The 12,844-nt window shown below is 33.1% G+C and overlaps 1 protein-coding gene across 1 annotated transcript; it reads left to right on the plus strand.

The window, feature by feature from the left end:
• Nucleotides 1-7,088: 7,088 nt before the first annotated feature.
• On the plus strand, nucleotides 7,089-12,622 carry LOC136235439 (probable methyltransferase PMT24). The gene is made up of 9 exons (XM_066025109.1): nucleotides 7,089-7,246; nucleotides 8,137-9,174; nucleotides 9,253-9,402; nucleotides 9,755-10,025; nucleotides 10,115-10,225; nucleotides 10,324-10,498; nucleotides 11,510-11,779; nucleotides 11,866-12,060; nucleotides 12,142-12,622. The coding sequence occupies exons 2-9, from the start codon at nucleotides 8,170-8,172 to the stop codon at nucleotides 12,368-12,370; spliced, it is 2,406 nt and encodes an 801-aa protein (XP_065881181.1). The 5' UTR covers nucleotides 7,089-7,246; nucleotides 8,137-8,169; the 3' UTR covers nucleotides 12,371-12,622.
• Nucleotides 12,623-12,844: the final 222 nt, after the last annotated feature.

Consider the following 12,844-nt stretch of genomic DNA (forward strand, 5'->3'; position numbering starts at 1 on the left):
GTACCCGTTCCATTACCCTAACGGGTATACTTTTTGCATCCCATACCCTTCCCATTTAATTCGCGGGTACGCGCGGGTACCCTTACCCGTTAAGAATCAATAAATAAAAAAAAGATTACAAATTTAACAAACTATAAATCTAATAAATCATCAATTTAAAAATTGAATAAATTGAACCTTAATTAATAAGAATAAAGTAGCTTAGTGGTATCACTCAATTGTTGAAAAATAAACGGTTGGGGTTTAAATTTCATGGCTTACATCTAAAAAACAATGATATTTATTAATATAAATTATTTTTATGACGGGTAACGGGTACCGGGTACCCTAGGGGGTATTCCCATACCCGTCCCATTACCCTAACGGGTAATGATTTTGATCCCATACCCGTCCCATACCCTTTTATGCAGGGTACAGGTAGTCCCATCAGGGTTGGGTAGTGCCGGGTACCCGCGGGTACACTACCCGTTGCCATCCTACACTTTTCAGGGGTAAATTATACGTATGGTGTACAATAAATTTTATCGTATTTCACATTTTTATGACCTTTATTTTTGCGTACAAAAGTATATAATGTTTTGGTATCCTTTCACTAAAATGTATAGCCGATAATTGTGATCGGTTAACATGAATTCAACAAGCCACGTCAGTAATATGACCTCCATAAAAGCAAAAAAAGTTGACCGATCAACTTAAAATCAACGTATCATGTCAACAATTTTGATTTTTATAGATGTCGAATTGCTGACGTGACGCATTAACTTCACATTTATCGGTAATAATTACCAATTGTACATTTTAATAGAAGGTCACTAAAAAATTATACATTTTTATGTATAAAATTAAAAGTTGTATAATAAAATGTGAAAACGATTATGTAATTTAGCAATGATTTTGAAATTGAAAATAGTATACCACCTATATAATTTACCCAATTTTCTGTTTCCCCAAAGTTTTTATATATTCTACAACCTACTTGGATCCACTCTCTCTCTTTCTCTACACATACGTATTTCGATTTTATAATTCGTAAATTTAGTATTAGTAAAAAAATAGCTAATCAAAATCTTATATTATCAACTTATATCTTAAAAGTTAATTAATTCCTAATTTTATTAACTTTTTTTTAAAAAAATCTCCAACTTTCTAAAACTATCAAGTAGATCTTCAACCTCTATTGAAACTGTTAATTGAATCCTTCATAAGTTTTTTTCTTTTAAAATCCATCCCTAGTTTTAGCGCATATATATATATATATATATATATATATATATATATATATATATATATATATATATATATATGTTTTCAGTTCAATTTTATCAATATCTTATAATATTTTTATATTTCGATTAATCTAACCGAAATAAATATTATATATACGCATATAAAAAATTATTTTGATATAAATATTGATTTTGGTTTGTTTAACCGAATTGTTTTTACTAAAACTGAACCAATAATCAAAACTTGAAATATTATAAAATACTAATTACAAATCGAATTGAAAATATAAAATAACCGAACCAAATTTTGTTTCAATTATGGAAGGGATCCAATTGACCATTCTAGCATACGTTGAGGGGCCTAATTGGAGATTTTATAGAAAGTTAAGTGCCTAATTGACTTTTAAGGTATAAGTTCAAGATCGAATTTATCATTTTAGAAAGTTAAATTAGGATATAGATTAGGAACCTAATTGGCTCTAACCCTACTATTATTAAGACTTAGATGGTGTTTGATTAAAACTAAAAATTAATTAAGTGCCAAAAAATAAATACTGAATTTTAAGTACTAAATATTGTAAATGCCAAAAGTGTTAAATGTAGGGACGTAAAACGGGTACTCTATCCACTGGTAACCAGCATTACCAGACCCTAATGAGATTACTCGCACACTGTATAAAAAGGTATGGACGAGTATGAGCTCAAAAAAATTACATGTGACGGGTATGAGCGTACACCCTAGAGTACATGTTACCGGTACCCGCCATGTATTTGGCTTTCATCTATTGACTTTAATCACTAACCAATTTATTTTATTGACTAGAGTTGATTTAGAATTTTTGAATTTGTAATATTTGTTAAATTTGTTGATGAATTATTTATGGATGGTTTATTGAATTTGTAATATTTTTTTATTTTACTTACTGATTCTTAACGGGTAAAGGTACTCGCGATTTAAATGGAATGGGTATGAGATTCATGAAATATACCCGTTATTTAATGAAACGGGTACGAGTAATGAAAAAAATAAAAGAATAAAGATTTGAGATTGGCACTATCCACGGGTGTTGTTATTTCAATTTAAATGGTAAGTACTAAATTTAAAAATTATTAGATAATGTTGAATTTAAAGTTTTAAGTTAAATATTTTGAGTTGACAAAATATGTGATTTTTTTACTTACGAAATTTTTAAAAACCAATGAAAATTTAATATATTTTTAAGAAAATTTAATTTTAAATGCTAAACAATACTTTATTATTAAAATTTGTGTGCTACGTACTATTTAGTACAAATAAAAAATAAAAGTTAATTTCAAATAACTGTTCTGCTTTTTCACGTTTTTGCAGATTGATACCTGTAGTTTTTTTTGTTACAAACCGAATCATGTAGTTTACAAAATTTTCATTTTTTGTTGACTTTATTAAATTTGGCTCATAACGATTCCAAAATGAAAATTTTCAAGAATTAAATGATATTTTAAACAATTTTAATTCTTCAACTTTTTAGGTTTGAGATCATTTATGTATTCATGCCAAACATAAATGAGCCAAGATTGACGGGAGACTTTGTGATGTTTAATTCAGTACAAGTTTTGAAAGAATAGTCAATTAACAAAACAGTGATAATCTTAATTATGGAATAAAAATTGCGCTTTATGAGCATGAGAGCCTTTATGTAGGCTTATAGGATTCCCAATTAGAATAGAATGAAATTTTCAATTCTTATCGTTTAGAACTTAGTCTGAACAGGAGTTCGTCTCTTCATCAAACTAGGAAAGAATCCTAAGGAAGTCTGACTCCTCTAAAATAGGAATAATCTTTGTTGATATCTATGCACAACATTCTTTCGATATCTTCTACTTTGATGTACTATGCTTCTGACTCTGAATTTAAGTTTACTCTGAACTTCTCAACGTCTAACACTTCTCAATCTTAAGTAAGACTTCTTTTAGTAGCTCAACCCTTATGAGGGAGAATCTAAAAGCAATGTAAGTCCAACTATTATGAGGGAGATTAGTTTTATTTGCTCTTAACCTCTGAATTCTTGCTAACATCAAAATGGGGGAGTTTGTTGAAACACAATTTCCACACTAATTTTGATTATGATAAAAATATTAAAAGAAAATTAATATTCCATGATTAGTTATACATTGAAATTAAATGTTGATTTATTTGGACTAATGGTTTGTTAAGTATGGTTGATTAAATGAAATAAAGAAACGTAAATAGATAAAGGCTTTGAAATGGATCAAATGCCCAAAGACTCATTTCAGCCCAATAGCTAGAAGGATCTAGAAGCAAAGCCCATTCCAAAGAAAGATTACTTGTTCCGGAAGATGAAGATCAATACCATATCAGGCAAGATCAACGTTGACTCTAGACAATTGACATTGCACCTCTATATATGGAAAGAAGTATAAGGAGCAGACGACTTGTTCCCTGATCAATTTGGAATCTTTACCCTATTTGTGCAAACAGTCAGACTAATTTTGACAGCTCTCAAAAGCGTGCTGTCTCCTAGAGACAGAAGAGAAAAGAGAAACACAATGATAAGCTTTTGTACTGAATGCTGAGGATGAAAGCGACAGAAGAGAGCCTTTCCCTCCAACTGTTATTTTGAAATTCGAAATAACCCAGCCTCAAAGTGTCACTATAAAAGCCCCATCATTTGCTTCTTTTGACTTGATCATCAACACTGAAATCTAGAGAGAATCATCCTTGAAGTTCCAAAAGCAAAGCAAAAATCTTATACACATTTAGTGTTTTCATTCATGTAATAGCTTGTAGGTTTTCATTGTGTTCTAAGTTAGAACAAACTTATCAATAGCTTAAAAAGATCAGAAGCTCTTCTGTTCACTTCGGTTATAAGTGAGTAGCAAAATAGGTAGATATATAGCTGAGTGTGGAGTGTAAAGGACGATACTTTACAGAACATATGTATCTATTGTAAAGATTTGTGCTCTACATGTTGAAAGAGTTCACTAGTGGATTAAAACATATAAGAAGGTATTCTAAGGGACTGGATGTAGGCAGGAGGCCGAACCAGTATAAATCTCTGCGTAACTATTTCTCTAACTCCTTATTTTACTCCTTCTGATATACTGCTTGCTTTTGTGATTATATATATTTAACTTGTGCTTCCGACTATTGTGCTCAATAGATCGTTTAATCTTAAGTCACACAGAGGCTCTTCCAGTTAAGTTGCCTTCTGTATAAAACGTTTAGAAGCAGAATCAAGCTTTGTCTCTACTTAACGCAACAAACGAAGCTTGTCTCTGATTCAGAACTTACCTTGTCTTGTGCTATTAAATTAAATTTGTGAGAAATCAATTAAGGGATAAAATTTACCCAATAGTTCCATTCACCCTCCTTTAGAACTAGATTTTATCTCACAAGGGACCAACAGGTGTTTGGTTCATAGAAAAACATGTTTGAAATGAGAATGGGAATGATTTATTACCTTTCTTAATATTTGGATAGATAAACTAAGTTATGGAATAGGAATTGGAATGGATTCCCTTAAAAAAAGTGCATGGTTGATTTATCACTCTCACTACATGGTAATCAATTTTGATTCCCATTTGAAATCAAAAGAAAACGTGAAACAAACCTTGAAAAATTAATATTATAAACTAAAATAAATTAATTCAACTTTATTAACCCTTTTAACATATAATTAAAGCTGGTGCCTTCTATGGTTACTTTGTTTTTGATAAAGTATTATTACTTGGTGTGTTTTCACCATTGGATGATGGATTAGAAAATTAATCCAATGGTGAAAACACACAAAGTAACGCTTACTTTGTTGCATAGCGTTTACCTAATTAAGCTATTACTTTGTCTTCTTTGAAGTGCAAGACATCTATCAAGATATATAAAGAACTTTTTATTCTTAGCACCATAATCTTATTTACCATGACTTTATGATTAATTTCGATATACTAATTTGATTATTACTTGAACGTGAGTATGATGATTATAAATTACATTTGTCAGGGAATAATGTTCATATACTATTGTTTAATGCTAGTTTAAATTCATCTAGAAAAAAAAAAAACATGATGAGTTTGTTCTTATCTGCAAGTGTTTTTTCTTATATACAAGTGTGAGTACAAGTTGGGTTCATGTTTTATATCAAATTTGAATTCCAATAATTATTATTCTTATATACTAATTTATTTTTAATAAAATATTAATTCCTATTTTGATTAAGAAAAAACCAAACAGGGATTAGATAAAGGCTGATTTGTCTTACTTACCTAAGAGGTATGGGCAACCTATAAGGGGGGAGTTTAAATAAAGGTAGAAGCTGAGGAGGAAGGGAAGACAGAGAAAGAAGTAGCAGAGTTTATGGATCCACTTACTTTCAAAAAACTTCCAGAAAATCATTGTATCTTTATATTTTATTTGTTAATGGTTGACTGAGTTTCATTCCTTGGCTAAAGGATAATCTAAGGCAGGTTCAACACAATTGTGAGACATACATTCATGTTTTAAATGAAATTATGATATTGCATTGTTTATATGTTTGTTTGAGTTGAATTCCATTAAATAGCGACTTATTGGTAATCAATAAGGGCCCGTTGCTTATTAATTGAATAACTTATCATCCATCTAATTCGGTAACTCTGTAATCAGTTAGCGAATTTCAGTATAGTGATAATTAGCATAATGGACTGCTGAAGGATCATTACACTAATCAAACGTATGCTTTAGTTTAAATTAGTCATGCTTCAGGTTGATTAACTCAAAATTGGTTTTCCCTAAAGAACAACCGTTCATTTATAAACCCTCTCGATAGGAAGAAAATAATTGACTGAGTAAAGGTTAATTTCAATTGCATTGGTTAATCTAATGTTGTAGAGGACGAGTTGGAGACACTAAGCTGCAACCTGTACCGATTCAATGCAATTGTATTCTAAGTTCGTGACCAAAGACCTGAATCCCGAACCATGAATGCCCTTGGTTGAGATTTTATTTATTATTTTAATTTAATTAGCTTTTTTTTATTAATTTAGATAAAACCCCATCTGTTCATTACAAATTTAATTTCCTTTATATTTATCAATTAATTTAAATCAGTATTAATCCCATGAGGTTGACCTTTAGTTACTCCATATAGAGTTAAATTAAACAAACAAGTAAAGATTTATTTTGATAGATTCATCTCCTACCACCATGAAGAGAGAGATCAACCATAAGATGATAAGTGCTAACTTATTTTTTATTAGCTACGACGATGGAAAATAAAAAACTCTAGACTCTGGAGAGAAAAAAGCAAGACTTTCGACTTAGGAAAGATTGTTTACCAGAAAGGTACAAATAAATCTAATTAGTTCTAAATAATGAATTTAATATATTTTTTAAATCTCATGTATTTTCTAAAATAGAAGGATAAATTTGAAAAAGAGAAAAATAAATTTCATGAATTTTTTTAAAAAGCAACGTGTAAATAAAATTTGAGTTTTGATAAAAAATAGAAAACTACAAATTTAATGAAAAATGGAGGGAGTAAGATGTTTTAATGTAGAAACAAATGTAGCATATGAAATCCAAAAGATGTCGTTTGTACAAATTTGGTATTTTATTTATTTTCCCACTGAATTGCGTTACGCTGTTTCCAGAAATGCCCAAAAGTCACACATTGACCATGTCACACCGACTTTCTTCCTATTTTCAAATTGCCCAACAGCCACCGCAGTTTTCTTTAATTACCAAAAATCCTTCAGTTATTTACACTTTGTACCCACAATAAAGGTTTTATTTCCGTATTTGACTCTAGTCTCACCCTGGGTCCTAGCTGTTAAACCGTGTTTTTCTGATTTTAATTTCAGGAAATAAATAAAAGAGATAATTTGGCCATAAATGTTCCACACTGAGCAGAGCAGTAACCAGCAAATATATCTCCTTTCTTTATTCCTTAACTCAGGAAAGGGAGAGCAACGCGAGGGTCTCTCTCTCTCTCTCTCTCTCTCTCTGCTTCAGATCCAAATCCAAATCCAAGTATAGCAACAAGAAGGTATGCTCTTCTTATGCTTAATCAAAATTTCCAGTCTACTCTTGTTCATGTTTTCTTGTTTCAAGGAAGTGATCAGTTTACGTTTAGTCTCATGCTTGAACCACAGTGTTTATGCATTGAGATTCTTTCCTTGTTTGGTTTTCTCTCAAAATGGTATAGCGACCTTACATCATTAGCAAAAATAGGCTACACTAACTGTTCGTTATTAACTTAAGCGGATCTGATTTTCTTTCTCTGATCCAGCCACTTGTATAGAAGTGGAATAACCGAATATGGTTTCTCCATCATTCATCAAATTAAGCTTTTAATATTTCAGTTTCTTACTAAGGTGTCCCAGCATTGTACTATGCATTTGTTTTCTTTCTTTGTATTTTTTTTTTTGACCAAGATTCTTACGCTTTAGATCCAGTTGCTGATTTATCAAACTGCTCTGATCTGCTTCTGATCCGTGTATTTGCTTTCAGAATAATGATTACTGTGTGAGATGGTTTCTATACTCTTTATTTGCAAAAATTACATTAGAAGTCAACCTACAGAGGAGTGTACAAAATATCAATGAGTTTATTTTTGCTATCTTATTCTCATCATTCCCACGGAAGAGAACAAAGTAATTGCCAGAATACTGGCAAATGTTTTAAAAACTCCAACAGAAATAATTTTGAATAAACATAAATGATATTTATCCAAAAAAGAAAAAAAATGTAACAGTGATTTGAATTTATAAAAGAAGATGACATGAAATTCATTTGATTCTGTTGATATTGAGGCAAGAGTCTAGAGAAGAGTTTTCAGTTGCATCACAATTACAATTAATCAATTGATCTATTGTCATATGTGGATTTCCATTTAAATTCTGCTGCTTTCTTTGCTATTTATCTTCTCTGTTCCAGGTTTAGTCTAAGGGCATCTCTCTCTTGGGAAGGATGGCCACCGGGAAGTACTCCCGGGTTGATGGGAGGAAGTCATCAAGCTACTGTTCGACAGCTGTTGTGGTTGTGTTTGTTGCCCTTTGTTTAGTTGGGGTTTGGATGCTAATGTCATCGTCTGTTGTTCCAGTTCAGAAATCAAACTCATCTTCCGAAGAAATCGCAAATGAGGCAAAACAAACAGTAAGTGAGAATAATCCTAAGCAATTTGAAGATAGTTCAGGTGATCTGCCAGAGGATGCTATGAAAGAAGATGGAAACACCATCAATTCCCAAAGTGAGAAGCAATCTGTTCAGGATGACCAAGGTGGAGAGGAAGGTAACAAAGTTGAGGATAATAAGGATGAGAAAGTTGACACAGAGAGCAATGATACGAAGAATGATTCTGAGACAACCGTTGAAGAAAACCAGGATGAGAAGACTGAGTCCCAAGAAGAACCAAAGAAAGAGGCCGATGGCGATGAGAAAAAGGGTGGAGAAGCTGAAGGTGATGAAACAAATAAAACAGAGCAAACTGAATCAGAGGAGGGTTCTGGTGAGAACAAATCTGAGACCAATGAGGAGAACAAAAAATCAGAAACAGGAGAGACTGCAGATGAAAATAAGCAGGATGACAAAGATGCTAGCGAAAATAATATGGAAACTCAAGAAAAAGACCAGGCTTCTATTGAAGTCTTCCCTGCTGGTTCTCAGTCTGAACTCTTAAATGAAACTGATGCTCAGAATGGTGCTTGGTCAACTCAGGCAGTGGAGTCACAGAATGAGAAGAAATCACAAAAATCATCAATATCCAAGGATCAATATAGCTGGAAACTCTGCAATACCACTGCTGGTCCTGATTACATTCCTTGCCTTGACAATTGGCAGGCTATCAGAAGGCTTCCAAGCACAAAGCATTATGAACATCGAGAGAGGCACTGTCCTGAAGAAGCCCCCACTTGTCTGGTTCCCATACCGGAAGGATATAGACGTTCGATTAAGTGGCCGAAAAGCAGGGAGAAGGTATGTTTTATCCACTTGATCAATGCAAAAATCCTCTGTTATAATTTATTTTAAATGCTATCTCCATTCGTGGTGCAGATATGGTACTATAATGTTCCCCACACCAAGCTTGCAGAGGTCAAGGGACACCAGAATTGGGTTAAAGTTACTGGGGAATACCTTACTTTTCCAGGTGGCGGAACTCAATTTAAGCATGGTGCTCTTCATTACATTGACTTCATCCAGGATGTGAGTATTTATCAGTTTGTTTTTTTATTTCTTAATTCTTGTGTCTTGTTCAAACAACTTATAGTTCTGCTGATTTTGTTTCTGTTCTGGATTTCTATCCCGAAGAAACATTTCTCACAACTTTTCTTCAATTTTTTCTTTTCTAAAAAGCTTTTCTCTCATGCCATGCAAAATTTCTTATATGTTCATGCTATGTATATGTATTTGCCCTTAAAATTTTATGGAGAACCTAGCAGCATTTTGAACATTGGTGGTTGCATCTTCAGTAAGAACTTTTCTTAAGCAATAGACTAGAATTATAATAACCAAAAACAATGGTAGATTTGCATTTAATATGTTTATATACCTGCAGTCTCTTCCTGATATAGCCTGGGGAAAAAGAACCCGAGTGATATTGGATGTTGGATGTGGGGTGGCTAGCTTTGGAGGTTACCTTTTCGAACGAGATGTTATTGCAATGTCATTTGCACCAAAGGATGAGCATGAGGCCCAAGTCCAATTTGCACTAGAACGTGGAATTCCTGCAATGTTGAATGTTATGGGCACCAAGAGACTACCATTTCCCAGTTCTGTTTTTGATGTTGTCCACTGTGCGCGTTGTAGGGTTCCTTGGCATATTGAAGGTGATATGTATATCCGGTTATCCTTTTGAAATTATGCTTCATTTGATTCTCTTTTTAAATTCAGAGATACATTTTGAATTATTCTGCAGGTGGTAAGCTTTTGTTAGAACTCAATCGTGTCTTGCGACCTGGTGGTTATTTTGTGTGGTCTGCCACTCCAGTTTACCAAAAGCTTGAAGAAGATGTTGGAATTTGGAAAGGTAGAATAATCCTTCATTATACTCCTCTCAAGAAGCATGAATACATAAGATATGTTTCCTAATGCAGTGTTTTCTTTTCTATTTTCTGGTTGATGCAGCAATGTCTGAATTGACGAAGTCAATGTGCTGGGAACTCCAAGTGATTAAAAAGGATACTGTAAATGGTGTTGGCGCAGCTATATATAGAAAGCCAACAACCAATGAATGTTATAATAAGAGATCTCAAAATGAGCCACCATTGTGCAAAGAATCTGATGACCCTAATGCAGCCTGGTACGTACTTACTTTTATTCCTTGGTTTTTGTCTTGCCACAACCCAACCTCAATCCTTTATTTAAACACAAGTATTTGGATTCTCTCACGTTTCTTTAAACATGATAGGCTGTGTTGGAGAATCCTTCTCCTTAATTTCAAAATGAACATTTGAGATTCAGTTCTTAAATTTCGGAAAGTGTTCATTCATTTATTAGATAATTGAACCTCAACCCGTTATTTCAAAAGGATGGAGATTTCTCCATCATGACCTGTCATTTTTGGAGGAACTTGAAAGCATCCAAGTTCACCACTTCCATATAGCTAAACCCTAACCATTTTGCTGTAAAGACCCTTTCCAGTTAAATTTAAGTAACATATTGGACTTGTGTGTGCAAAAGTCAGATGATCAATATAGAGATACAGTTTCGAATTTATGAATGATTAAATTAGGGCAAGGAATTGACAGTACATACTTACCATTAAGGTTTCTGCATAGAGGATCTTCCTATATTATTAATTTATGCTTTTCAGAAAATGCTGATATTTGCATACGTTTCATAAATACCAATCACCGTATGTGGTATTTTATCTGTCATTGTTCGTGCATAAATAATTGAAGATATTTGCATTTTTTTGTTATTTACTTGTGTTGATTGACTGGTTAGACACAAGTAAGTTTAAAAACCTTAGAAGAGTTTCTAAAATGTCCCACTTTGAATGCGACATTGAGCAGGAGCTTCAGTGAACAATTTATAAAGTTCTGGAAGCATTTTTGTTCCATGCTGTTTTCCTTTCTGATATTTGAATTGAAACATTGTTCTGGGGATAAATATCATTTATTATCTTAATTTCACCACTGGAAACTTTTTAAGATAAATTTCTATGTTTATACTAAAGCTTTCTAAAAGTAGGCAAATTGCTGTCACCATACTTTGTGCTTGGGTTCTTAATGACTTATCTACAGTGTTTAACCGCTAAAATTGGTATGAATCAATTTCCTTGCTAATTATAATGTGTATTTTTCTTCAGGAATGTACCGCTTGAGGCATGCATGCATAAAGTGTCTGAAGACGCATCACAGCGTGGGTCTCAATGGCCTGAGGAATGGCCAAAAAGATTGGAGAAATCACCTTACTGGCTAGATTCTCAGGTTGGAATATATGGTAAAGCTGCTCCAGAGGATTTTGATGCTGACTACAAGCACTGGAAACACGTGGTCTCCCAGTCATATTTGCAGGGGATGGGAATTGACTGGTCTACTGTGCGAAACGTAATCGACATGAGAGCTGCATATGGAGGGTAAGTAATTTAGCACCTGTTTTAAGAACATAGCTCTATTGCTCTTTGTTATCTATCTTCCTTATGCTTTTCTCAATTAATTTTAGGTTCGCTGCGGCGCTAAAAGACATGAAAGTTTGGGTTATGAATGTTGTCCCAGTTGACTCTCCAGACACACTTCCAATAATATATGAACGAGGTTTATTCGGTATATATCATGATTGGTGTGAATCATTCAATACATACCCTAGAACCTATGATCTTCTCCACGCTGATCATCTATTCTCCATTATCAAGAAGAGGTATGGGCATGAATCTGTATCATGTTAAAAAAATAATCCTGTATGATTCCAGTCTTTAACTTGATAAATTCCTGGGTACAGGTGTAACTTAGTGGCAGTGATGGCAGAAGTGGACAGAATATTGAGGCCGGAAGGAAAGCTGATTGTGCGTGATAAAGTTGAAATTGTAAATGAGGTTGAGAGCATGGCTAAGTCTCTACACTGGGAGATCCGAATGATTTACTCAAAAGACAGTGAAGGACTGATTTTTGTTCGCAAGACTACTTGGCGTCCTACAGAGGTGGAGGTCATAAAGTCAGCCACTCTTTGAAAAAACAATGCTTTCAGTTGTTGTATTTTAGCCGAGGTGAGCATGTTTTGCTTAATCATATAACGTAATACGCATTTGTTAGGCATTCAAATTTGTTGCTTATTATCACCATTCGCTAGCAATTGTAAAATTTTACTTGCATATTTTTCTTATCAGCAATTGTAACAAAATAGTGTAAGATTCTTTAAACAACACTAAATACATTACCATGCCTCCTCAATATACTACTACTTGAGCTTGGGGTTTTGTGTACTGCATCTGCATCACAAATATTGATTTTGATTTGCTGGATTGCATCACATCCTAGTACCAGTACGAATTAGAAGCACATGCTGCATCATAATCTATCTATGATCACGGTGCCCTTTTGTTGAATCTTTGTGGTTGAATTGTACTTTTGTTTAAAAAATGCTGCAAATTTAATTGATTCATAATTTCTATTCTGGTTACTGAAATATTCATTTTTATTAGGGG

The sequence above is a fragment of the Euphorbia lathyris genome, chromosome 7, assembly GCF_963576675.1.
Source record: "Euphorbia lathyris chromosome 7, ddEupLath1.1, whole genome shotgun sequence".
Lineage (NCBI taxonomy): Eukaryota > Viridiplantae > Streptophyta > Magnoliopsida > Malpighiales > Euphorbiaceae > Euphorbia > Euphorbia lathyris.